Consider the following 27,170-nt stretch of genomic DNA (forward strand, 5'->3'; position numbering starts at 1 on the left):
CCATTAATTGCTACTGCAAACAGGTCTCAAAGTGAGAAGAATGAGAATTTCTAGGCAGAACTAGTGAAGTTTAGCATTTCATAGACAAAACTCTAAACACAAGACTTTCTAGGTAAAACTCTCAAAGTGAGACTTTTCTAGCTAGAACTCCATGTTTGAAATTTCTTAGGCAAACTCTTGAATTCACTTTTTAGACACCTCTCTTCATCTGAGACTTTTTAAGCAACTCTTTTGAGCTGAAACTTTTTATACAGTTATCTCAATTTGAGACATTTTTGGCAACTGCCTTGATTGGATACACTTTTTAGGCAACTATCTCGATTTGAGACAATTTTTAGTCAACACACTTGGTTCTGAGAAACATTCTGAGCAAAACTCTCAATCTGAGAGATGTTCTAGACAAACCTCACTCAATCTGAGGCTTTCTAGGCAAAACTCTCCGAGTAAGATATATTCTAAGCAAAACTCTCCGAGTAAGACACATTCTAAGCAAAACTCTTGATGTGACATACTTTCAAGGGAAATCTGACTCAACCTGAGAATTTCAAGGCAAAACTCTCGTAGACATACTTTTTTGGCAAACTCTCGAAGTGAGACACTTTCTAGGTAAAAAATTTTCAAACTAAAACAATGAATGCAAAATTCTTCCAAAGTGAGATACTTTCTAGGTAAAATTCCCGTAGTACGACACTTTCTAGGTAAAATTCTCGTAGTAACACACTTTCTAAGTAAAACTCTAGAAGTGAGACACTTACTAGGCAAAACTCTTGAAAGGGATATACTTTCTCGGCCGAACTCTCTTGATCCAAGAGATTTTCTAGACAAGACATTCAAGGTAAAACTCTCTCAAACTAGAGACATTAAAGTTTACTATGTTACATTAAGGATTTCTTTTAAAGGTTCAAAGGCTGCTCATGAATAGCAGAGGCAAGGGACAGTGACAGTGCTCTATCAAGCAGGAAAATACCCTAGAGACTGACCTACATATGATCAGCACCAAGCCCACTCTCCACTCAAGTTAGGACCAAGGAGGGCCAGACAATGGCTGCTGATGACTCGGCAGATAGACCTATAGGTTCCCCCAAAGCCCCCATCCTAAGATCACAAGGACGGTGAGGATGCAGCGACAAAAGATACCAATGAGTTTGAGCGAGAACCAGTCAGGGATGTTACCACATCAGCCACAGTTCAAAGGCTATTTCAGTTTCCCATTCAAATATCTTCAAGGCTACAGAATTGAAAGCAATGCATGTGCTTAGAGCCACATAATCTCTCAAAGCCGTGCCACTGCAGCTTTACATTATCTCAGGGACACAAAGATAATCATCATAAAGCTTTTGCTGCCAATACAACTTCAGAGAAAATCAATTAACATCTGGAATATATTGAAAATCATAACAATACTAAATGTGTAATTTATTGAATGAAATGGCAACTAACTTCAACAGAGAATCTACTTGCAACACTCTCAGTGAGATACATTCTAAAGCAGAACTCTTGAAGTGACTTACTTTTAAGGGAAATCGTACTCAATCTGAGAATTTCAAGGCAAAACTCTCGTAGACATACTTTTTTGGCAAACTCTCAAAGTAAGACACTTTCTAGGTAAAACATTTTCAAACTAAAACAATCAATGCAAAATTCTTCCAAAGTGAGATACTTTCTAGGTAAAATTCCCATAGTACGACACTTTCTAAGTAAAATTCTAGAAGTGAGACACTTTCTAAGTAAAACTCTAGAAGTGAGACACTTACTAGGCAAAACTCTTGAAAGGGATATACTTTCTAGGCCGAACTTTCTTGATCCAAGAGATTTTCTAGACAAGAGACATTCAAGGTAAAACTCTCTCAAACTAGAGACATTAAAGTTTACTATGTTACATTAAGGATTTCTTTTAAAGGTTCAAAGGCTGCTCATGAATGGCAGGGGCAAGGGACAGTGACAGTGCTCTATCAAGCAGGACAATGCCCTTGAGACTGACCTACATGTGATCAGCACCAAGCCCACTCTCCACTCAAGTTAGGACCAAGGAGGGCCAGACAATGGCTGCTGATGACTCGGCAGATAGACCTATAGGCTCCCCCAAACCCCCCATCCTAGGCTCACAAGGATGGTGAGGTACAGCAACTGGAGGAACTAACGAGTTTGACCAATCACCAGTCAGGGATGTTACCACATCAGCCACAGTTCAAAGGCTATTTTAGTTTCCCATTCAAATATCTGCAAGGCTACATAAATAAAAGCAATACACATGCTTAGAGCCACATAATCTCTCAAAGCCGTGCCACTGCAGCTTTACACTACATCAGGGACACAAAGATAATAATCATAAAGCTTTTGCTGCCAATACAACTTCAGAGAAAATCAATTAACACCTGGAATACATTGAAAATCATAACGTAATAATAAATGCGTAATTTATGGAATGAAATGGCAACTAACCTAAACATAGAATCTACTTGCAACACTCTCAGTGAGATACATTCTAAAGCAGAACTCTTGAAGTGACATACTTTTAAGGGAAATCGTACTCAATCTGAGAATTTCAAGGCAAAACTCTCGTAGACATACTTTTTTGGCAAACTCTCGAAGTGAGACACTTTCTGGGTAAAACTCTCTCAATCTGAGAGCCTCCTAGGTGAAACATTTTCAAACTAAAACAATTAATGCAAAACCTTCCAAAGTGAGATATTTTCTAGGTGAAATTCTGGTAGTAAGACACTTTCTAGGTAAAACTCTAGAAGTGAGACACTTGCAAGGCAAAACTCAAAGTAATACATTAAGCCGAGCTCTCTTGATCCAAGAGATTTTCCAGGCAAAAGACATTCAATCTAAGAGACATTCTAGGTAAAACACTCTTGAACTGAGAGAATTATCAAAGGTTACTATGTTACATTAAGGACCAATTTTGCCACAGTGCAATGGCTAAATCAGTTTCCCATTTAAATATCTTCAAGACTACGGAAATAAAAACAATCCACGTGCTTAGAGCTACACACTCTCAAAGCAGTACCATTGCAGCTTTGCATTATATCAGGGACACAGATAACCATTATAAAGGTTTGGTTCCCAGTAAGCCTTCAGAGAATAACAATTAATGCCTGGAATACATTGAAAACCACAACCTAATACTAAAAGATGTGTAATTTCTGAAATGAAATGGCAACTAAACTCGGCATAGATCCTATTTTTGGGCAATTAAGCCTCGAGTTAGAAAGGTATCTCCAAAATCAGGCTAATTTTAACACTTGTTACAGGATACTGAACACCAGTTCTAACCACCAGCTTTTGGAATCTTTGAAATCTAGGTATCTCGCAGAACAACCCCCTCTCAACTTGAGACTTTTCTAATAGGGTATATAGATATATGACCTGCTTTTTCAAAAGGCTAATAATGCTATTATGCATTCCATGTCAAGACTTGCCAAATAGTTAGATAATATCCAATCAAGGGAAAAGTCTTGCATTAAAATTCCTACAAGATTACCCTTAACAAACCTGTTTTTTTCTAATTACAGACGATGTTATGAATTCGTAAGGTTTCTCACAGACTTCTAAAACTGGCCATTAAGGTATTTATCCCTCCTGTATTTTCAGTACAAAGAAATAAATGTCAAGCCAAAGACGAGTAGCTATTTAAGCCAAGGTAGAACCACTTTTTGAAATGGAAGCTTGTGTATATTATGTAATGAAAGTATTGATATACATTAGACCAAAGGAATAACTTTTAACTTTAAAATTTACTTTATATATCTAATTTCTACCATTTAAGACATCTGATAAAATATAAATCATATTCAATACTGGATAGTTTTCCAAAAAAATAAGTATCATGTAAATCACCATAAACGTAAAACTGCATGCGATGCATTCAATGACAAATTCTCAGCTCAAGAAAAATGCATTTCTAACATTATACATCAAATTCATATGAAATTGGCCAAGAAACATTTAAAAATATCGGAATGAAAACGTAAAAATTATTAAAAAATAAATAAAACTATTAACAGGCTTCCTACGAGGAATTAAATTCTCTTTCAACACGTTCCTTTGGGAAATCTCAAAAAGAAAAAAAAATTATAGCATGACATTGATGCAATGTTTAAACCAAATAGAATCACCACTCTATCCATGGATGAATTGTACTCTGGCTTTTCAGGGCCATTACACTTCAAAATTGCAAAAAAAATTCTCATGTCAAAACCATACAGATTTCTACACTCTGTTGCATAAAACAATTACATGTAACAAAATAGTTCGTCTACGAAACAAATCACAGACAAGAGTAAACATAAGCTCAGGCTATGTCTCGAGACTAACCCGACCAACACCATTGGACATCTGTGCATAGCAATTTCCCCTTACATATGAAAGGGACAAACATTCCTCAACAGTGACATAGAAAATGGATATACACCTGGAAGAACACAAGGGAAGAGGGGGGACTATTCCCATCTCACCAATCAGCTGCCAGCTTAGAAAACGGCTTTGAATCCGTTCCGAAGCTGATAACTGGCCTGGTCACCTCCCGCTGAGAACACTCGCCTCCGCGGGCCACTGCGAGGCTGGCTCCAAAGAGCTCTTTTATTTTTATTGTTCTTTCCAAGTATCTATCTACACAGTTGTATATATACATGAGAATTTCTGTATTTCAACTTTGTCTGAGAATTAGCAAACAATAATTAATACATTCTTTTAAATTGCACTGTTTATACTTTGAGGATCACAATGGTGTTCTAGTTCTCATTTTAACATCAAGATTCAAGACAAGTAATGTTCTTTTACAAATACTATGACCAGAAAAAGCTACTCAAAATTGTGGCACAAAACCGTGTGTTCAAATTTACTGCAAACAATAATTAATATATTCTTTTAAATTGCAATGTTTATACTTTGAGGATCACAATGGTGTTCTAGTTCTCATTTTAACATCAAGATTCAGGACAAGTAATGTTCTTTTAAAAATACTATGACAAGAAAAAGCTATTCAAAATTGTGGCACAAAACCATAAGTGTTCAAACTTTACTTGCAAAAATCTGTTACCTTTATATTTGTTGACCATAAATATAATTAAAGCTAACATTTACTTTCTTATTAATCCAAGATCTAAATATCTGTAGTTGTTTCATGGAACGACAGAATAAAAATTACAGTACAAATCATTAGGTGTTTAAACTTTACAATAAAAATCATGAAAATTTATCTTAATTTTTTACCAGACATATGATTAAAGCTAAGGTTTTAAAGCTAAAGTTTACTACCCTGAAAAATAAGATTCAAACATTTACTATCCTGTAATTTAGGATCCCAATATTTATCATCCTACAATTTAAGATCCAAATATTTACTATCCTGTGACGTAAGATCCAAATATTTACTATCTTGCAATTTCAGATCCAAATATTTACTTTCCTGTGACTTAAGATCAAAATATTTATTATCCTGCATTTTAAAATCTAAATATTTATTACCCTGCTATTTAAGATCCAAATATTTACGATCCTGTGACTTAAGATCCAAATATTTATAACCCTGCAAATCAAGATCCAAATATTTGTTACCCTGCATTTTAAAAGCCAAATATTTATTACCTTGCAATTTAAGATTAATATTTACTATCCTGCAATTTAAAATCCAAATATTTATTACCCAGCATTTTAAAAACCAAATATTTATTGCCCAAAATATTTACAACCCTGCAATGTAAGATCCAAATATTTATTATCCTGCATTTTAAAAACCAAATATTTATTACCCGGCAATTTAAGATCAAAATATCTATCCTACAATGTAGGATTTAAACACATCTAGCTGGTTTTAAAGCTAAAATTTACTATCCTACAATCCAAGATTCAAATACCTGTAGCTCTACCATGGTAAGCCAGAATATTCAAGAATGAGTTGAACTATTAAGAATATGATCAGCAAGAATAAGGTTAAATACTATAAATTACAGAATTGAAGAATTTTTCAAACCAATGTTTAAATTCCCTATATTTATCTAGATGTCTTTTCCTTTCAGTAACTAACAATACTGAAAAGGATTATGCTTAATTTGGAAAACTGTAATTTTGGTTAAAGTAAAATCTTTTGGAAATTTCCAACCCTTAACCCCAAGGGGTTATTTTTTTTCAAGCACATTTAGAAGTATATTTTTTTTAAATTGCTCTAACAGCCTTAATTTTCGTCATAGAGAGGTCAGGTTGGTCTCATTCTCTTGGAAAATGCCTGAAGTTTCTCAAAAAATTATCAAAAATTTAAATAGCAGTTTTTTGCAAGGACGTACCGGTACGTCCATGGGGGTAAAGGGATGAGATTTGTGAAACGTACCAGTATGTCCTTTGGGGGTAAAAAGGTTAACTAGATTGTATGGTCTAACTGTACATGCCATGCCAAAGAAGACAATTGGCTTTAATTATAATAGTTGAAATCATATGGTCTAAATAGGTTGGCATACATGATGAGAACTGAACCGAGCATTAAGTTGAAATACAGAAGTCCCTTTACAATCAAATCAATGTACAATTTGGTGTTACAAAATTTTCCCATTACACAAATTTGCAAATCCATTTTGATTTTAAAGTTACTGAAATAGAATGGGAATTGTGGGCAGAAAAGCATAGGAATTTGTACATAATGATTTATACCTTAACCTAAAGAGAAAAAAAAAAAAAAAAACTCCACACTCCAAGGCACTGCTGTCTCAAACAAAAATTTACGACTTATTGACTGTAAATAATAGATGTACATTTCTTTCAAGTGTTTCCTCATTAAAATCTTTTAAAGGAAAAAATTACGATAATTTTACTAGAAAGGCTAGATTAAATTCTTCTAATAAAATTTCACTTCTGATTACTAGTTGAAGTATTACTGGTACTTTTAAGTTACTTATACTTTACTTGGCTACTTAAATAGATTTACAAAGAGTAATAAAAAGCAACAACCCTAAGATCTAAGTAGCCTATCCCAAACTAGATTAACTTTTATGGCGAGTGCAAAATTAACTAAATCAAGGACGCACAAAAATATAATTAAAATGACATTAAGCAAATTAATCCCTCTTCTAATCAAGTTTACTTAATAATTCTTACACCTAATACATCCTTCTTACTTACTCAAAACTTCACTCAAACTTATTTACTTGTTTATCAATACAAATATCTAAAATTACTGTCCTTATTACCTATAGTAAACTCCCTTTAAATTTATTTACTTTTTCATAAATTCAAATACCTTTAACTACTGTTCACAGTAGAGAGCTATTACAATAATCAATTGCAATCCTATAGTCCATTTCTTTTAGCGACGCATATTTGCACCGACTCGCAGCGGTGCCCTTTTAGCTCGGAAAAGTGTCCTGATCGCTGATTGGTTGGACAAGATAATTCTAACCAATCAGCGATCAGGAAACTTTTCCGAGCTAAAAGGGCACCGTTGCGAGTCGGTGCAAATATGCCTTGATAAAAGAAATGGACTATAGTTTGCTTATTAAGTCGTTTCTGTACATTATCATTCTGTGTAATATCATAACACCCCTCAATTAGCCGTTTTGAATTAAACTATTTATATATAAGCCTTAAATATTAAATACCCTTGAAGCAACTCCCAAATGCTCTTTGGAACATCTAAAAGCCAGCAGTGTCTTGAAATATGGAGAAATGCCATGATAATAATGCTCTTGATAAGATAGTAAATTATATACAATACCAGTTTAGAATAATTTTCATTAATCTCTCATTATTTCTCTTGTGGCTTATGTATTTCCTTTCCTCACTAGGCTATTTTTCTCTGTTGGAGCCCTTGAGTTTATAGCATCCTGCTTTTCCAACAAGGAAAGCTTAGCTAATAGCAATAATAATAAAAATAGAATAACTATCTTTAAAAAGTTTAACAAGATGCACTATTTTCACGGCAAACTTAACACTTAAATTTTTCTTCAAGTTCTCACGTTAAGCGTAAGCAGAAACTAAGCTAATACCTAACACGCTAAAGGAATTTCTCAGTAATGCAAGGTACAGACGCTATGATGAAATTTCTTGCTAACCTTGCTATATCTAATTACAAGAAATGCTTCAACTACTAATCCCTACCACGACCGAAACTAATTCAGTTACCGTATATTTCCGCGTATGAGACGACCTTCACGTGACGAGGTCTAAAATTAGGTAAAATTTTAATAAATTTAGGTAATATCTATTGTATAAGACGACTGGTAAATTACTAAACCATCGGCGTTTAGGCTAGCTTTTGTTGTATCCTTGGAAATACAAAATGTAATAAAGGCGATTTAATATCATGCTTTTCCTAAACCCGTCGCCTAAAATGGACACCATCATTTTGTTTACGTTTCAATGCCAATCATAACGAATAAACAAAAGCATTTACACATCTGTGTATAAGTTATCTTTTGCAGCAACAGATATCTCAACAATTATTAGCTATGTAATGATACTAGTATTACTAATGTTTTATTACCTTTTTCCCCAAAAATTCTAAATAAATAATATAAAGGCTATTTTATATAATTTTTTTCTAAACACACCACCTAAACTGGACACATTAACACATCCAATAAATAAATGATGATACTAAGTACTTTTAGTAAAGATTATGCTACTACTAATATTCAATTACCATATCTCTAGAAATTGCTAAACAATGTCGCATAACAGAAAAACCATTTTGTTTGCGTTTAGTCAACAATAACAAAACACCGCTAATGACAGTACGATAATTTACGATAATTTTACTGTCTTATAATTGTTCTAAATTATTACGAAGGATAATTGTACATTCCACTTCCAAAATACTCTTCCTAACTTCTGTTCTAAGTCAGTTTAATTCCATAACTTAAGTTCAAAGTCAGTTTAATTCCTCAAATAGGCTATTCATCATGAACTTACGTCAATAATATGTAAGGTAAATATGTTTTGGTTACCTTCACTATGTTATCATACTGTGGTTAGGGCTAGACTACCAATAAACATCACTTAGAATCAAAAGGTGTCATTTTCAGATCAGTGGTAGAAGACAGCCTTTAATTTTCAGAGGCGAATTTTAGGATTTAAGGTCGTCTTATACGCGGAAATATACGGTACATACGACAGCTTAAAACTATTAATAACCATTCGCAATTTAGTCATAAAAGGTTACTTTGTCACCAGGCAAATTTTACATCACAAAAATACTACCTACTTCAAATAAAAATATTTTCAGTCCCCGTTCTTCGTAACTAATGAATTTCAGGCTATTAAAAGCAGAAAATTAAGGAAAACTAAATAAAATTACAGTAATTGATGTTTTAGGCAAGCATTAACCTAAGGAAAAATCAAGATCTTGATAAGAAATTAATTTTAGACAACCTAGAAGTAAATATTGGTTTGAACTAAACAACAAACTATGAGCTAGCCAAAATAATAGAACTTTGAACTCTATATGAATATCTAACCAGAAATAGGAATTCATTTGACATCATCATGATATTTACAAATGCCTGGTCAGTGATATCATGGTATTAGTGTATTTTGAAACACCATAATTACCTGATATTTAAGAATCTAAAAGTAACTGAACTTTAGTAGAATTACCTGATATTTAAGAATCTAAAAGTAACTGAACTTTAGTAGAATTACCTGATATTTAAGAATCTAAAACTAACTGAACTTTAGTAGAATTACCTGATATTTAAGAATCTAAAAGTAACTGAACTTTAGTAGAATTACCTGATATTTAAGAATCGAAAACTAACTGAACTTTAGTAGAATTACCTGATATTTAAGAATCGAAAAGTAACTGAACTTTAGTAGAATTACCTGATATTTAAGAATCTAAAAGTAACTGAACTTTAGTAGATATGGTTACTATACTATAACCCTAAAGAACTTATACGGAAGTTCCAAAATACTACAACCTTAAATGTATAATAGTCGCATTAGCGTAACGAAAAGCTAATACCCTACCACGTAAAAATGACCTGTAAGGATTAAGGCATTTCAAACAACTAAGCTAGACTGACTAACTCCCATTTGCTAGCAAGCAAAATCGTCTGTCTTTCACGAGATTCGAGTCTACTTTGTAATCAATCAAGATGGTGAACAATCTTCTTAAACAGCAGATATTCTTGATTTCCTTTGGGAAATGGAGTCGAGTTTATAAAGTTATCTTGTTCACATTAACTTAGGAGATGGAGTCCAGTGTACAGTTATCTTGGCCACATCACTTGAGAGATGGAGTCCAATGTATACAGTTATCTTGTTCACATCATTCGTCACTGGATTTATTTTTCTTTAAGAAGACATTCTGAAAAGACAAGAAATTGTTTATATCATGTAGTACTGAGATCCATAATCTAATTAACTACAGTATTATAAATGGTAATTTGCTACAAACAGGCCCTATAAGCTTATTTTAGGTCTCTAATAACATCGGCACAGCTGGGACACAAGTTTGTGCGATATGATGCACGCTTCTGAAAGCCTATATGGTTATACACTAGCTGCAGCTACATGAAGTAACTGTTTTTGAAATTACCATCTAGACTGAAATGAAAAACTCACTGAAAAAGTTTATTGGCATCAGAGTTCATTTTTGTTGTTATTGTTAGTTTATCATCATCATCATTATTATCATCATTTTTACCATTATTAAGATTATTTCAACAAGGCCTGGCTACACTTGCATAAAACTATCGAGATCTATTTACATGTCATAAAATATGGGTTGTGGTGACTTGGTGGAAGCGTCTTTGCCTGGTGATTGCTAGACGGGTTCAAATACCGCTTAAACTCGTTAGTTCCTTTGGTCGCCGCAACCTCACCATCCTTGTGAGCTAAGGAGAGGGGGTTTAGGGGAGCCTATAAGTCTATCTGCTGAGACATCAGCAGCCATTGCCTGGCCCTCCTTGCTCCTAGTTTGGGTGGGGATGGGGGTTGGGTGCTGATCATATGTAAAATGGTCAGTCTCTAGGGCATTGTCACTGTCCCTTGCCTCTGTCATTCATGAGCAGCCTTTAAACCTTTAAAAGTAGTCTATTCGTCTCAGATTTTTCCCAAGTTTTCAAAGCATTTCCCTACTTAACCCTTTTACCCCCAATGGACGTACTGGTACGTTTCACAAAACTCATCCCTTTACCCCCATGGACGTAGTGGTACGTCCTTACTAAAAACTGCTATTTACATTTTTTTTGCATATTTTTGATAACTTTAAGAGAAACTTCAGGCATTTCCCCAAAGAATGAGACCAAACTGACCCCTCTATGACAAAAATTAAGGCTGTTAGAGCAATTTAAAAAAACATATATTGCAAAATATGCTTGAAAAAAAAAAAACACCTGGGGGTTAACTTAGGTTTAGAAAGTTCCAAATAGCTTGGGGTAAAAGGGTTAACTGCATCACTTAACACTTAAATCTAAGCTTCCTCTGATTTAAGTACTGAAAGTGTACAACTCTAGATTGCACGAAGAATATTCACAAAGTAATCTTACATGTTGAATGGTTAAACCTATTATCACTCGTCTAGCAAATCATTCTTCGCATAACCTTCAAATATATAGCGTAATATTTTAAGACTGGGAAGTACAGATACTTTTTTATAATTAATTCTATTGAGAAATTTCATTTACGTTATTGTGTTAATTTTCTAACTCATACAATGGGTTCTGTCAGCTATTTATATCAAAGTTCTCTCTAATATTATTACATCATAAACTCATGAAATTAGTGTATTTAAAACGCACTACATTTTTTTTAGAAATGTATTACCCTGAAATTATCGACTTTTTAAAGCCTAACATTCAAAGTTCGGCCAAAAAATGTTATTTTTATTAGTAAAATAAATTTTTGAATATACTTACCCGATAATCATGTAGCTGTCAACTCCGTTGCCCGACAGAATTCTATGGAGGGATACGCCAGCTATCACAATACTAGAAGGGGGTGTACTTACCAGCGCCACCTGTGGCCAGGTACTCAAGTACTTCTTGTTGACACCTCCTCAATTATTCCTCGGTCCCACTGGTTCTCTATGGGGAGGAAGGGAGGGTCAATTAAATCATGATTATCGGGTAAGTATATTCAAAAATTTATTTTACTAATGAAAATAACATTTTTCAATATTAAACTTACCCGATAATCATGTAGCTGATTCACACCCAGGGGGGTGGGTGAAAACCAGTGTACAAGATTAAAGGATAGCTAAGTATCCCAAATTTCATATAACAGTTATCTCAAATAACAATGAAATAATAAGTACCTGGTAAGGAAGTCGAATTGAACCGTTACTCTGCCTCTTTTTTAAGTTCGTCTTCCTTACTGAGCGCAGCGTTCCTCTTGGAGGCTGAATCAACCCAAAGGTGCTAAAGTATATAGGGTTGCAACCCCTACTAAAGGACCTCTACAAAACCTCTAACCTAGGCGCTTCTCAAGAATGAATAGACCACCCGCCAAATCCAAGGATGCGGAAGGCTTCTTAGCCTACCGTAACAACCATAAAAACAACAATAAAAGTATTCAAGAGAAAGGTTAAAAAAGGTTATGGGATTAAGGGAACGTAGTGGCTGAGCCCTCACCTACTACTGCACTCGCTGCTACGAATGGTCCCAGGGTGTAGCAGTTCTCGTAAAGAGACTGGACATCTTTCAGATAAAATGATGCAAACACTGACTTGCTCCTCCAATAGGTTGCATCCATTATGCTCTGCAGAGAACGGTTTTTATTAAAGGCCATCGAAGTAGCTACGGCTCTTACTTCGTGGGTCCTTACCTTCAGCAATGCAAGGTCTTCCTCCTTTAAGTGAGAATGTGCTTCTCTGATCAGAAGCCTTATATAATACGAAAGCCCATTCTTGGACATGGGTCTCGAGGGTTTCTTGATGGCACACCATAAGGCTTCTGACTGTCCTCGAATAGGTTTAGACCTCTTGAGATAATATTTGAGAGCTCTGACAGGGCAAAGAACTCTCTCTAGTTCGTTACCTACCATGTTGGAGAGGCTAGGTATTTCGAACGATCTAGGCCAAGGACGTGAAGGAAGCTCGTTCTTTGCTAGGAATCCAAGCTGAAAAGAACATGATGCAGATTCGGTTGTGAAACCAATGTTCTTGCTGAAGGCATGAACCTCACTGACTCTCTTAGCTGTTGCAAGGCAAACGAGAAAAAGAGTCTTGAGGGTAAGGTCCTTGAAGGAAGCTGACTGGAGAGGTTCGAACCTAGATGTCATAAGGAACCTTAAGACTACGTCTAGATTCCAGCCTGGAGTGGAAAGACAACGTTCTTTAGACGTCTCAAAAGACTTAAGAATGTCTTGAAGGTCCTTGTTGGAAGACAGGTCCAAACCTCTGTGGCGGAGAACTGAAGCCAACATACTCCTATATCCTTTAATCGTAGGAGCTGAAAGGGATCTCTCATTCCTAAGATGTAGAAGGAAGTCAGCTATTTGGATCACAGAGGTATTGGTAGAGGATATAGAATTGGCTCTACACCAGCTTCGGAAGACCTCCCACTTAGACTGGTAGACTCTACGAGTGGAAACCCTTCTTGCTCTGGTAATCGCACTGGCTGCCTCCTTCGAAAAGCCTCGAGCTCTAGCGAATCTTTCGACAGTCTGAAGGCAGTCAGCCGAAGAGCGTGGAGGTTTGGGTGCAACCTGTCTACGTGAGGTTGACGTAGAAGGTCCACTCTTAGAGGTAGAGTCCTGGGGAAGTCGACTAGCCATTGAAGTACCTCTGTGAACCATTCTCTTGCAGGCCAAAGGGGAGCAACCAGCGTCAGCCGTGTCCCTTCGTGCGAGACGAATTTCTGCAGAACTTTGTTTATTATCTTGAACGGAGGGAATGCGTACAGGTCGAGATGGGACCAGTTCAGTAGAAAAGCATCCACATGAACTGCTGCAGGGTCTGGAACAGGAGAACAATACAGCGGAAGTCTCTTGGTTATGGAGGTGGCAAACAGATCTATGGTAGGTTGACCCCACAAGGTCCAAAGTCTGTTGCACACACTCTTGTGGAGGGTCCATTCCGTGGGAATGACCTGATTCCTTCTGCTTAGGCGATCTGCTGACACGTTCATATCGCCCTGAATGAACCTCGTGACCAGAGTGAGGTTTAGACTTCTTGACCAAATGAGGAGGTCCCTTGGGATCTCGTAAAGGCTCCTCGAATGGGTCCCTCCTTGCTTGGAGATGTAAGCCAAGGCTGTGGTATTGTCTGAGTTCACCTCCACCACTTTGCCTAGCAGGAGGGACTTGAAGTTCAACAGGGCTAGATGAACTGCCAGCAGCTCCTTGCAGTTGATGTGGAGTAATCCTTGTTCCTCGTTCCACATTCCCGAGCATTCCCGTCCGTCCAAGGTTGCACCCCAGCCCGAGTCCGATGCATCTGAGAAGAGATGAAGATTGGGGGTCTGAATGGCCAATGATAGACCCTCTTTGAGAAGGAGGTTGTGCTTCCACCACAGGAGAGTGGTCTTCATCTCTTGGTTGATAGGGATAGAGACTGCTTCTAGAGTCGAACCCTTGTCCCAATGAGCTGCCAGGTGGAATTGAAGAGGGCGGAGGTGGAGTCTCCCTAGCTCGACAAACAGGGCCAGTGATGAGAGGGTCCCTGTGAGACTCATCCACTGTCTCACTGAGCAACTGCTCCTCTTCAGCATGCTCATGATGCACTCTAGGGCTTGGCTTATCCTGGGGGCCGATGGAAAAGCCCGAAAATCCTGACTCCGAATCTCCATTCCCAGGTACACAATGGATTGTGAGGGAATGAGTTGAGATTTCTCTATATTGACTAATAGACCTAGGTCTCTGATTAAGTCTAAAGTCCAATTGAGATTCTCCAGACAACGACGACTCGTGGAGGCTCTCAACAGCCAGTCGTCTAGGTAGAGGGAGGCTCTGATGTTCGACAAGTGTAGGAATTTGGCTACATTCCTCATCAGATGAGTAAAGACCATAGGAGCTGTGCTTAGGCCAAAACACAGGGCTTGGAATTGATAGACAACCTTTCCGAAAACGAATCTCAGGAAAGGTTGGGAGTCTGGATGAATAGGAACGTGAAAGTATGCATCTTTCAAGTCCAACGAGACCATCCAGTCCTCCTGTCTGACCGCTGCTAAGACCGACTTGGTCGTCTCCATCGTGAACGTCTGCTTGGTGACATACTCGTTGAGAGCGCTGACGTCCAGCACCGGTCTCCAACCTCCTGTCTTCTTGGCCACAAGAAAGAGACGGTTGTAGAAGCCCGGGGATTGATGGTCCCGGACTATAACCACTGCCTTCTTCTGCACAAGTAGCGACACCTCCTGGTGCAATGCTAGCCTCTTGTCCTCTTCTTTGTAGTTGGGAGAGAGGTTGATGGGCGATGTGGTCAGAGGTGGTTTGAGGCAGAATGGAATCCTGTAACCGTTCCTCAGCCAACTGACAGACTGTACGTCTGCACCTCTCTTCTCCCAGGCTCGCCAGAAGATCTTGAGTCTGGCTCCTACTGTTGTCTGGAGAAGCGGAGAGTCAGTTTTTTCCTTTAGAAGTCCTGGATCCTTTCCTAGACTTGCTCCTGTAAGAGTCTGGACGGGAGCTTCCTCGGCTGGGGGCTCTACCACGAAAGGGCGGTATGAACCTCGTAGCAGGGGTATCGGCCACTGGGGAGCGGTAAGTCTTGGGGACTGAGGTAGCAACCTTAGACTTACGAGCCGATGAGGCTACAAGATCGTGCGTATCCTTTTGTATCAGGGCAGCAGACAAGTCCTTAACTAGCTCTTCGGGAAAGAGGAACTTCGAGAGCGGAGCAAAAAGGAGTTGTGACCGTTGGCAAGGTGTAATGCTGGCGGAAAGGAAGGTACACAGTTGTTCCCTTTTCTTCAACACCCCTGATACAAACATCGACGCTAGCTCACCCGATCCATCTCTGATGGCCTTATCCATGCAGGACATTAATAGCATGGCAGAATCTTTGTCCGCAGGAGAGGTTTTCTTGCTGAGGGCCCCCAGGCACCAGTCGAGAAAGTTGAACATTTCAAATGCTCTAAACATCCCATTCAGTAAGTGATCCAGGTCTGAGAAGGTCCAACAAACCTTCGAGCGCCTCATAGCAGTTCTCCGAGGCGAGTCTACCAGACTTGAGAAGTCAGCCTGGGCAGAGGCAGGTACTCCCAAGCCTGGTGCTTCCCCTGTGGCATACCAAACGCTCGCTTTCGAAGTGAGCTTCGTTGGAGGGAACATGAAGGAAGTCTTGCCAAGGTGTTGTTTAGACTGCAGCCACTCCCCTAAGATCCTTAAAGCCCTCTTAGAGGATCTAGCTAGGACAAGCTTAGTATAGGAGGACTTAGCTTGTTGTACGCCCAGCGAAAACTCAGATGGCGGAGAGCGGGGAATAGCAGAGACAAAGTGGTCTGGGTAAACCTCCCTGAGTAGAGCCAAGACCTTACGAAAATCAAGAGACTGTGGAGAAAGCTTGGATTCGTCCACGTCTGATGAGGGATCAAGGTGTGCCTCCTCATCATCCGAAACTTCATCCCCAGAATGTAGCGAAGAGATCGGACAAGAATGCTGAACCGCAGAGTCAGAACGTGTAGGAACAATAACCGTGGTTTCCTCTTCAAGTAACTGTTGTGGGAAAACCTGAGGCTCAGACTGCAAGGGCTGAACAACAGACGAAGCAGACGGAAGGCGCATGGGTGGAGGAGGTTGACTCCTAGCAAGAGAGGTTGAACCCAAGGATTGCGCTTGCTGAGCGGAGGACGGAGGCGGAGTAGCAAGTTCCTGTTCCTGTGATATGAGCGGAGCATGATGAGGCTGAGGCTGCGCAGAACAAGGTAAAGTTCTCGCAAGCTGAGGCTTCTGAGGCGCAAGATCAGGGTGTAAGGGTTGAGCTCGCTGCAGCGAGAGCTGAGGAGACTGACTCATGGACGGAAGAGGTTGTTGTACCTCAACCGAGAGTTGCACCACTGGTGGAGCAGCAAGGGGAGGCGGAGGAAGAGTGGAGTAATCCTCCTGATCCCAAAGTAAAGGTTGCCTTAAAGAAGGCTGAGGCTGAACACCACTGGGAACAGCGAACTCAGAATGTGGCTCAACATCGTACGCCTGGCAGATGGTGCTGCGACTAGGCGGAGCGAGCGCAGGCGGGGCGAGCGCAGGCGGAGCGAGAACAGGCGGAGGGAGTGTAGGCGGAGGCGGAGGTGCAACACTCTCAGCCCGACACTCACGCATCAAGTCCGAAAGCTGAGCTTGCATGGACTGAAGCAGAGTCCACTTGGGATCGGCAGAAACGACAGTAGACTGAGGTAAAGCCTTAACAGTCGAGCTCTGTTGTGGCAGAACCTTACTCCTCTTGGGCGGAGTACAGTCGACAGATGACTGAGGCGAGTCAGAGCTGAGCCAATGACTGCAACCTGGCTGAGCACTCGCGGACTGGACTCTGCGTTTAAGCGGTCTCGAGACCTGAGACCAACGTTTCTTCCCAGACAGTTGATCAGCGGACGAGCGGAAGACGGGCTCAATCGTCTGCAGGTGGGAGTGACGGTCTTTGGAAGACACGCCCGCAACCACCGAGGATAATTCTGTGCGCCTAACAAGGCCTGCCGAACCCTTATGCCCTTCGACATTGCTTCTCCCCTGGGCTTGGGAGCTTGCAAGAGGTCCCGGACTGGGAGGACGACTGGCTCGCACAGAAGTATCCTCACGCACCACACTGGCACTAACACTAGCACAAGGCACTGCACTGACACTAGCACTCGTCACAGCACTGGCACTAACTCCACCCACTGCACTCTTGACCTTCAGTTCTTTAACTTCGGCCATCAGAGACTTATGGTCACTTACCACTGACTCTACTTTATCGCCTAAAGCCTGAATAGCACGCAAAACCACTGACATATCAGGCGGAGGGCACACAGTAGGTTCGGGGGTAGCCACTACAGGGGTAGGAACAGGTAGGGGATCATGAGGTGAGGAAAACAATGAAGAGTGAGAAGAACTCCTCCTAACTCTACCTCTCTCTAACTTAGTAGAATACTTCAAAAGACGGACAAATTCCAATTCCGAAAGTCCGGCGCATTCCTCACATCGATTTTCTAACTGACAGGGCCTGTCCCTACAGTCAGAACAAGCGGTGTGAGGATCTACCGAGGCCTTCGGAATACGCCTATTGCAAGACCTACATCGTCTATGGGAGGGGGCTTGCGAAATGTCAGACATTTTGAATTCAAGAGTTAGCCAAAGGAGGGTCCAAAAAACAAGCAAAAATTCGTTAACCGTTAATCAGGACTATATAAAAGCTATCTAGCTAATATAAGAAGGTTTCCAGTAAAGCGACAGCCGTTAATCTGAGAGAATACTTCACCAATTAGCCGTGAATAAACTCGAAGACCATAAGCGTATCCCAGAACGTCTTGCCGGAAGCACGACAGAGGAATAATTGAGGAGGTGTCAACAAGAAGTACTTGAGTACCTGGCCACAGGTGGCGCTGGTAAGTACACCCCCTTCTAGTATTGTGATAGCTGGCGTATCCCTCCATAGAATTCTGTCGGGCAACGGAGTTGACAGCTACATGATTATCGGGTAAGTTTAATATTGAAAAATAAGTCTAAAACATTCATAAATACTGTAACTCTCACCCATGTCAATGTAGATATCGGTGGTGTAAGCCAAGTCAGGTTAGAAAGTCCTCTTATTGGCAAACATTGGGTCCATCTAGCAGGTTCCATACTTGCTTTTCAATTTGTACTTATTTCTTGTGTCATTTCCAGTTTCACTTCAGTTTATTTAATGATTTTCAGCTTCATTTTCAGCCCATCGAGTTAGTCCCTAGTTGTTTATTTACTTTAAATATATTTTTTGAACAAGAAGAATTCCTGTATTAATCCAGTTTTTCATAAATTCTAAAGGTCCTCTTTCATGTAGCGCAGTGAAAGGTGACCTGACATTTCCACACTCCAGCATCTAAAACTTGAGCCATCGAGTTTCTCCTGAAGGCTAAAGTAGTAAAACTACTCTAATCTCACGAGTTTGCACTTTAGCCGACTGAAAACAAATTTACTATCTCATTCTTATTCAGTTATGATATTAATAGAAATTTATATTGTATCTTCTAATTTGCAGATGTAGCTTTTTAATTTTCGTTTCCGTTCCAATTATTGATGCCCATACTATAGAGAAACAGATAGGCTATGTGCAACTATTCAAAATAATAAAGGTATCTTATTTTGTCATTAATGTTTTTCTTTTGCCAATTAACGTAAGTTTATTAAATAGAAATTTATATTGTATCTTCTAATTTGCAGATATAGCTTTTTAATTTTCATTTCCGTTCCAATCATTGCTTAGCATTTTTTTTTATGGAATGCAGTTTTTGATGTGTGTGATAATCCCTTGGTTGTTCGGGTCTGATGTACTTTGGAATCTTGGGGACCTCTATTGATAATCTCTCACAGATTGTATTCTTGGTGACTTTTTCACTCTACCAGTACTTATAAGTTCTGTCACCTAGGACAGGCCATTTGGGTCCTCCAAAGGTTACACCTTAGAGCCCTTACCGGACACATAAGTACTGTATTTCTCGTGTCATAAGACGCACCTTTTTCCTGGAAAGTTATCCCAAAAAATGACCCTGTCTTAGTACTAACAAAGTTGTACAGGGAAGTTTGACAACCCTCAAATGCAACTGTAATGATAAACAAACACACTCCTCCAGACATAAAATGTAAGCTTACAATTATCATTCACATGTAATATTTTTATTTTGATACTGAACTTTGTTTAATGAATAAGTTATTGTTTGTTTTGGTGAACAGCTGATGACTACACACAAACATACCAACTAATGGCATCCTAGCTGACGATGCTAAGACGTATTGTGTATGCAGTAATAATCTATTTTCTCATATTTTGAAATAAAAGCAATATTTTGATAACGACTTTGTTGCCCAAATTCCGAAATAAACACAAACAGATAGTCGTTTAATGCTACCCTGATAAAATATTTCACTGAAAACAAGTGCAGAAAAGTAACTGCCATATTTGACAGCATATAGGACACACATTTTTACCAAAATTTTGAGTGAAAAATTGCTCAAGTGTCTTATACATTATAGGTGAAGTTTGAGACCTCCCTCAACCCTAGGCTAATAGTCTCTCGGATGCTCACTAATCCAGCTTGCGATCAGTACTTTTACCTGCCCTAAACTCCATACATCCTTATTTTCTTTTTATTGCTAGTATTATTGTATTATTACAGGTGCTTTAAAAATGAATTAGTAAAAATGAAAGCAATACAATCTGAAATGCTGAGACTTGCATTTGTTTAAAAAAATTCAGCTGAATGGCGTTCTGACTTCTCTGTACTACCAAATATCTTTTATTATTATTACCATTACTAAGACTATTACTATTTTTATTATTTTCTATTGAAATATCTTATGTAAATAAACTAAAAACTTAGCTTTCCTGATTCTGGCCTGCTAAAATGAGGGTGCGTCTCATATGCCGTCAAATATGGTAGACCAAGAGTCACACAACTGGAAGCAAAAGTATTCCTCCTAATGGAATTTCTAAAGAATTCTTTATTTGATCAATAATTAATCTTTATGAAAATATGTGCATGCGGAATTTGGGGAAATATTACTGGAATTTTACCTCTTTACCAAAATTTGATCAGGAACATTTGGTAATACTACTTTCATGAAAATCACTTGAAACACTAAACTTGGTGTGCGTTATGTATAGTTTCGGCAACTACGACTGGTTTAGTGGGGTTTTTTAATATATAAATAAGTAATAAAATTGGAATAACTTGTTTATAGCTAATTAATATTAACCTAAATTATTTCATAATGCACCCAAAATATGAAATTTTACTGTGCCAGATGAAAAATCTCATTGTCGAGTCACCGACTAAAAATTGCTACCAAGATCCCTTGTAAAATCACCAAAATCTTTTTTCAAAAAACTGCTTAGCTAATTATAGGTTGCTTATTACCACTTGTAGCGTCTTATGACATGGGAAATACAGTAACTCATCCGGATCATCGATTAGTTCCCCAGAGGAGAAACTGTAAATGATGAAAACCTGGGATCAATGATTGACAGATTTTGAGCTTTTTCTACAAATTCACATGTTCTGGGATTTCAGTTTTTGTCAGCAGAAATTAGGATTTCTTTCCTCAATCTTTCCTTTACGAAGTTTGCAGTATGTAGATTTATTTTGTACACCATTGAATGCATAAATGGACCTGAAAAAGAGAAAACTATATAGAAAAAAAGGAATTAGGATTTCTTTATAGGATTCCTTTCCTCAATCTTTCTTTTTTGAAGTTTGCAGTATGTAGATTTGTTTTGTACACCATTGAATGCATAAATGGACCTGAAAAAAAAGAGAAAACTATGTAGAAAAAAAAAATTCCTCATTGGGTGATGTAGACTCAAAAAGCTTAGTCATATACATACATATACCAAAGCACTTCCCCCAATTTTGGGGGGTAGCCGACATCAACAAAGGAAACAAAAACAAAAAGGGGACCTCTACTCTCTACGTTCCTCCCAGCTAAACAAAATCTAATCCACTTTCATAATGCCTGCTCTTACAATGTACAATTTGGAAAATAAGTGACTTAGAAGAATGGGGGAAATGTGCCAGTACAAGAATATGGTAATCAAAGCAATGTACATAATGGAGAAGTATTGAATTAAAAACTCAAGTTTGACAACTGGTGAATTCTAACCGAGGCCCTTTGCGTCAATAGGCGTTGGAGATGATGACATAACGGCAAGTAGATCATAAATTATTGGTAATTTGTATTTTTCCTAACATACTTACCGAGAAACACTTTCATAGGAGTTACCTGGAACCTCCTCTCAGACGACCAGAGTTTTGTGTAGTTTACCCTACTCCCCTTTTCTGTAATGGTAGGCCTAGCAGAAGGATACATGCCCTGAGGGCAAACCCGAGGTAGGCCACATGCGCGCTTGGGTCGTGATCTCCAGGAAGTTCTATGAAAGTAACAATACTAAAGATCAGTGAGGCACCCGGGGGAAGGAAGGGAGGGCCATAACCCAAAAGTGTTTCTCGGTAAGTATGTTAGGAAAAATACAAATTACTAATAATTTGTGATTTGTTCCAAAACAGAGACTTACCTCGAAACACTTTCACAGGAGACTTACACTTTAGGTAGTAGGTTGGCCAGGGCACCAGCCACCCGTTGAGATACTACCGCTAGAGAGTTATGGGGTCTTTTGACTGGCCAGACAGTACTACATTGGATCCTCCTCTCTGGTTACGGTTCATTTTCCCTTTGCCTACATACACACTGAATAGTCTGGCATATTCTTTACATATTCTCCTCTATCCTCATACACCTGACAACACAGATTACCAAACAATTCTTCATCACCCAAGGGGTTACTGCACTGTAATTGTTCAGTGCCACTTTCCTCTTGGTAAGGGTAGAAGAGACTCTTTAGCTATGGTAAGCAGCTCTTCTAGGAGAAGGACACTCCAAAATCAAACCACTGTTCTCTAGTCTTGGGTAGTGCCATAGCCTCTGTACCATGGCCTTTCACTGTCTTGGGTTAGAGTTCTCTTGCTTGAGGGTACACTCGAGCACACTCTCCTATCTTATTTCTCTTCCTCTTGTTTTGTTAAAGTTTTTATAGTTTATATAGGAGATATTTATTGTTGTTACTCTTCTTAGAATATTTTATTTTCCTTTTTTCCTTTCCGCACTGAGCTATTTTCCCTGTTGGAGCCCCTGGGCTTATAGCATACTGCTTTTCCAACTAGGGTTGTAGCTTAGTAAGTAATAATAATAATAATAATAGGAGGTGGGAGTGCCTCCCTGACAAGGACCCAAACAACTGGAAAGTAGGATAAACTACACAAAGAGCTCATTACCAGTGAAAAAAGTACTCACTCTACATAATTCCTTGATGATGTGCTTGCTGAAGTATGGATATACGGGGGTTGTGCCGGTCTACTGGCTAAGACCTCCCTCGGCGATAAAAAGTAAAAGGAGAAGACAAGGGAGAAAAATAGAAAAGATCACCTGTGTCTAATGGTTTTGATATTCACGATTGAACCTGGGGCTTGGGCCGTTAAATCGGTTGGAGCGTGGAGATGACTGGCCCAAAGGAAAAACCATCTAAGGACTTCCTCGTACAATCCTTGAGGTAATGAGACGTGAACGTCAACTGGGTAGACCAAGTGCCTGCTCTAAGAACCTGAGCTACTGACATGTTCTTTTCAAAGTCTAGAAAGGTACTTAAACCTCTAACGTCATGTGCCCTGGGCTTTCCTGGAACTGAAAGTCCTGCCCTAGAATAAGCTTGAATGATGACTTGCCTGAGCCAAAAGGAAATGGTGTTTTTGGAAATCTTCTTTTTCGTCGGACCCGTGGAGACGAAAAGATTCTTTATACCCGGGTGGAGATTCGCCGTCCTCTTTAGATATTTCCTTATAACTCTGACAGGACACAATTTTAAGTCATCTAGATTATCTGATCATGGAATTGCTGGATAAACCTCTAACCTAGGATCCCAAACGGATGGGTTTTGGGTTTTGGCGACAAACGAGGGAACAAACTTAAAGGAGATATCTCTCCAACCCCTTGAGTGTCCTACCACGTAAGACAACCCATGAATTTCTCCTGCTCTCTTCGCTGACGCCAAAGCTAACAAGAAGACCACCTTAAGCGTAAGATTCCTGTCCACTATATCCTTCAAAGGTTCGAAGGGAGGCTTACTAAACATGTCTATAACTCTAGCCAGGTCCCATTGCGGAACCCTAGGAGACGAGGGAGGACAGGACTGCTCAAAACTCTTGATGAGCATCGAGATGTGTCTAGAAGAACTCAGATCTATACCTTTCAGGAGAAAAACTTGTCCCAGGGCGGCTCGCACACCTTTTACTGCTGGAATCGACATGCCCAACTCATCCCTGAGGTGAACGAGAAAATCTGCAATATTGGGTACTGATGCTTCTAAAGGCTTTATTTTCCTTGAAGCACACCATTTAATGAAAGCTGCCCATTTTGCTTGGTAGACTGCTGTAGAAGACTGTCTCAGGTAACGTGACATTCTAACAGCCGTCTTGGTCGAATACCCTTGTCTTTTCAAGAGGTGCTGGATAACCTCCAGGCGTGAAGACGAAGGGATTGAGGGTTCCCGTGGAACCTCAGAAAGTGTGGCTGCCTCAGGAGGTCTGGTCTGTCCGGAAGAGGCCACGGAGGGAGAATAGCCAGACCTTTTAGGTATACGAACCACTCTCTCTCCGGCCACCAAGGCACTACCAAAGTCATCTTTAGGTTGTTGGCTGTCCTTACTCTGTTGAGAACTTGCCTCATCAGAGCGAAAGGAGGAAAGGCGTACACGTCCAGATTGTCCCACTTGTGCTGAAAGGCGTCCTCCAATGCCGCCTTTGGGTCTGGGACAGGCGAACAGAATACGGGGAGTTGCGCGTTCAGCCTCGTCGCGAAGAGATCCATTACCGGAGAACCCCACCTTCGGATGCTGAATCTTGCCACTTCGGGGTGAAGGGACCATTCCGTCCCCACCACTTGGCCCACTCTGCTGAGGCCGTCGGCTAGCACGTTTCTCTTTCCCGGAATGAATCTCGCCGACAGTCTGACTTGTTCCTCTTCTGCCCATTTCAGGACTTGCAAGGTGAGAACGCACAACTCCTTCGACTTCAACCCTCCTTCCCTCTTTATGTACGCCACTACTGTGGCATTGTCCGACATTAACGCCACTGAGTTTCCTTTGAGAACTAGACTGAAGTGTAGACAGGCTTCCTGAACCGCTCTCACCTCCAGAACCTTGATGTGGAGAGCCTTCTCTTTTTCCGTCCAACTGCCTCTCGCTGCTTTTCCCAGAAGGTGGGCTCCCCACCCTTCTTTTCTTCTTTTGACGCGTCTGTGAAGAGCAGAAGCTCTGGCGGTCCGGAGGACAGTGGCATCCCTTTCAGAGTGTTCGCTCGATCTTGCCACCACTCCAGGGACCGTTTGGTCTCCGGTAGAACTGGCACAATGATGTTTGGGGAACTTCTCTGATCCCACCAATCCTTTAAGTTCCACTGGATGCTCCTGAGCTTCTGCCTTCCTTGGGGAACCATCTTCTCTAAGGACACTAGGTGTCCTATCAACCTCAGCCAATCCTTTGCTCTTCTGGGTTGACCCTCCAGGAAGGGGCGGAGAACTTGGTCCAGATTGATCAGCCTGTCTACTGATGGAAACGCCTTGACTAGTAAGGAATCCAGGACTATCCCCAAGTACGTCATCCTGTTGGTTGGGGACAGGTGAGACTTCTCCAGATTGACGGTGATGCCCAGAGTTTTGCAAAGATGAAGAAGCTCTGCGCCTTGTTGCTGCAAGACTTCCTTTGAGGCAGAAAGGAGTAACCAGTCGTCCAGGTACCGAATTAGACGGATCTCCCGTTCGTGCGCCCAAACGGAGATCGTCGTAAAAATTCTTGGTAATACCTGGGGGGCTGTGGACAGCCCGAACCACAGGGCTTTGAACTGCAAAATCTAAGAACCCCACTTCACCCGGAGAAACTTCCTGCTTGCTGGATGAATTGGGACTTGGAAATAGGCATCCTTGAGGTCTATGGATATCATGACATCTCCTTCCCTCAAGGACGGCATGACCGTTCTTGGGGTGTCCATCTTGAATTGTGTTTACCGAATGAATTTGTTGAGGGCTGACAGGTCTATTACTGGTCTCCATCCTTCCGTTGCCTTCTCTACCAGGAAGAGTCGACTGTAGAACCCCGGACCCGGAAGATGCACAGTCTCCATTGCTCCCTTCTCCAACTTTGTGGAGACTTCTTCCTCCAAGGTTGCTCTTTTCAGGGGGTCTTTGGGGGCCAACCACTCCGCCTGGCTTGCAGGAATCAAGGGAGGTGGATCTTCCAGAAAAGGGAGCCTGTAGCCCTCTTTCAAAACAGTTACCGTCCACAGTTCTGCTCCGTGGAGTTTCCAAGCTTGCCAAAATTGTCTGAGGCATCCCCCTACCTGAGGCTTGGGCAGGGGAGGGGGGCCTCTCACTCTACCTTCAGCGGGAGGAACGTCCTGAACGGCCGCTCCTAGCTGAAGAGTAGGAATTCCTATAGGTGGAAGGGGCTGAATTAGTTCCTCTTTGGGGGGGATACGTTGACTGAGCCCACTGCGATATCGAAGGTTCTCTCCTTACTTGAGTTGGGGAAGGGCGAGAACTAGCAGGCGCCTCGGATACAGGTCTTCTAAAAACCGGTCTCCTCGCCGATTGCGACTTCGGTAAGATGGCATCTTTCTTCCTAGCTAGTTTCTCCGCAACTTCTTCCGCCTTCTTGATTGGGAAAAGACCTTCGTCCCAAACCGAAAAGTTCCGGAGGGATTTCGCTTCTCAATCCGGGATCTTCCTGGAAAGGTTCTTTAAGACCGAGTCTCTTCTCCTCAAGACCCAGTTCGCGGATAATGCCAAGGCCTGGAATGTGAGAAACTTAAGGGCACGGCCGCCCTAACCGACCAACTCTTTTAGGGCTTCTCGCTTGGCAGGATCCAAAGACTCCATCGGGATCTGGGTACCAACTAAGGTAGTAGCCCACCAGTCCAACCATGAGGCGACATTCACGAGATCCTTGGACATCTCCTCCATCATGATGGACTCGGATTGTGTAAAGAAAATGGGTGCCGCCGCCGCCCTGTCTTCCGGGGCACCTTGTCCTAACACCTCTAGGACGTCTTCTAGCTTGCTATCCCCATGTGGTCGTCCTTCTAAAGCATAGTACTTGCTTTGCGATTTTAAGCCCTGCAGCAGTTCGGCCGAACTGTGACCTTTTGAGGTGTCCCCATTGCGGGTGACCACCTTGTCAATATGAGTGCGCCCCAACTTCACGTCTCTCGCCTCCGGAAGAGCCAGTGATGACTTCTTTTGGACGGGTTCCTCCACGATCCTGTTAAGGCCAGACGTCCAGTCATCTTCTTCCTGAGGTAGAGGCTCCACCAGCTTATTGTGACTCCTTATTAAGGAGATCACCCTCCTATAAGCGGAGTCCTCCGTCGTTCCAAGGCCTGCGACTTCAACCGCATCCTCCGTCCGTCGATGGGGTGACGAATCTACACGGGCACCTCCGCTCTGACGGGAGCCGCGGCTAAGGCCTTCTGGAGAGACGGGCGCCTCTGTCACCTTAAGGGCCTTTGACGATGGAACGAGCTCCC

The 27,170-nt window shown here is 40.6% G+C and overlaps 1 protein-coding gene across 1 annotated transcript; it reads right to left on the reverse strand.

Moving 5' to 3' along the window:
• Positions 1-2,442: 2,442 nt before the first annotated feature.
• On the reverse strand, positions 2,443-25,977 carry LOC137651067 (uncharacterized). Its single transcript, XM_068384205.1, has 4 exons — positions 24,781-25,977; positions 23,597-24,745; positions 23,319-23,438; positions 2,443-2,634 (listed from the first exon to the last, which is right to left on the reverse strand). Exons 1-4 carry the CDS (start codon positions 25,975-25,977, stop codon positions 2,443-2,445), a joined length of 2,658 nt encoding a protein of 885 aa, XP_068240306.1.
• Between the last annotated feature and the right edge of the window lie 1,193 nt (positions 25,978-27,170).

Source organism: Palaemon carinicauda, chromosome 12 (assembly GCF_036898095.1).
Source record: "Palaemon carinicauda isolate YSFRI2023 chromosome 12, ASM3689809v2, whole genome shotgun sequence".
Classification (NCBI taxonomy): Eukaryota; Metazoa; Arthropoda; class Malacostraca; order Decapoda; family Palaemonidae; genus Palaemon; species Palaemon carinicauda.

Bases quoted from the DNA above. Each gene is read 5' to 3' on its own strand.
- LOC137651067 (XM_068384205.1), bottom strand. From the start codon at position 25,977: ATGCCTCAGACAATTTTGGCAAGCTTGGAAACTCCACGGAGCAGAACT. The intron at 23,439-23,596 runs GTAGGACACTCA...GTGTCCTGTCAG, and splicing joins TTCATGGGTTGTCTTACGTG to AGTTATAAGGAAATATCTAA. The intron at 2,635-23,318 runs GCAAGTCATCAT...TGTTTCACCTAG, and splicing joins ACCATTTCCTTTTGGCTCAG to GAGGCTCTCAGATTGAGAGA.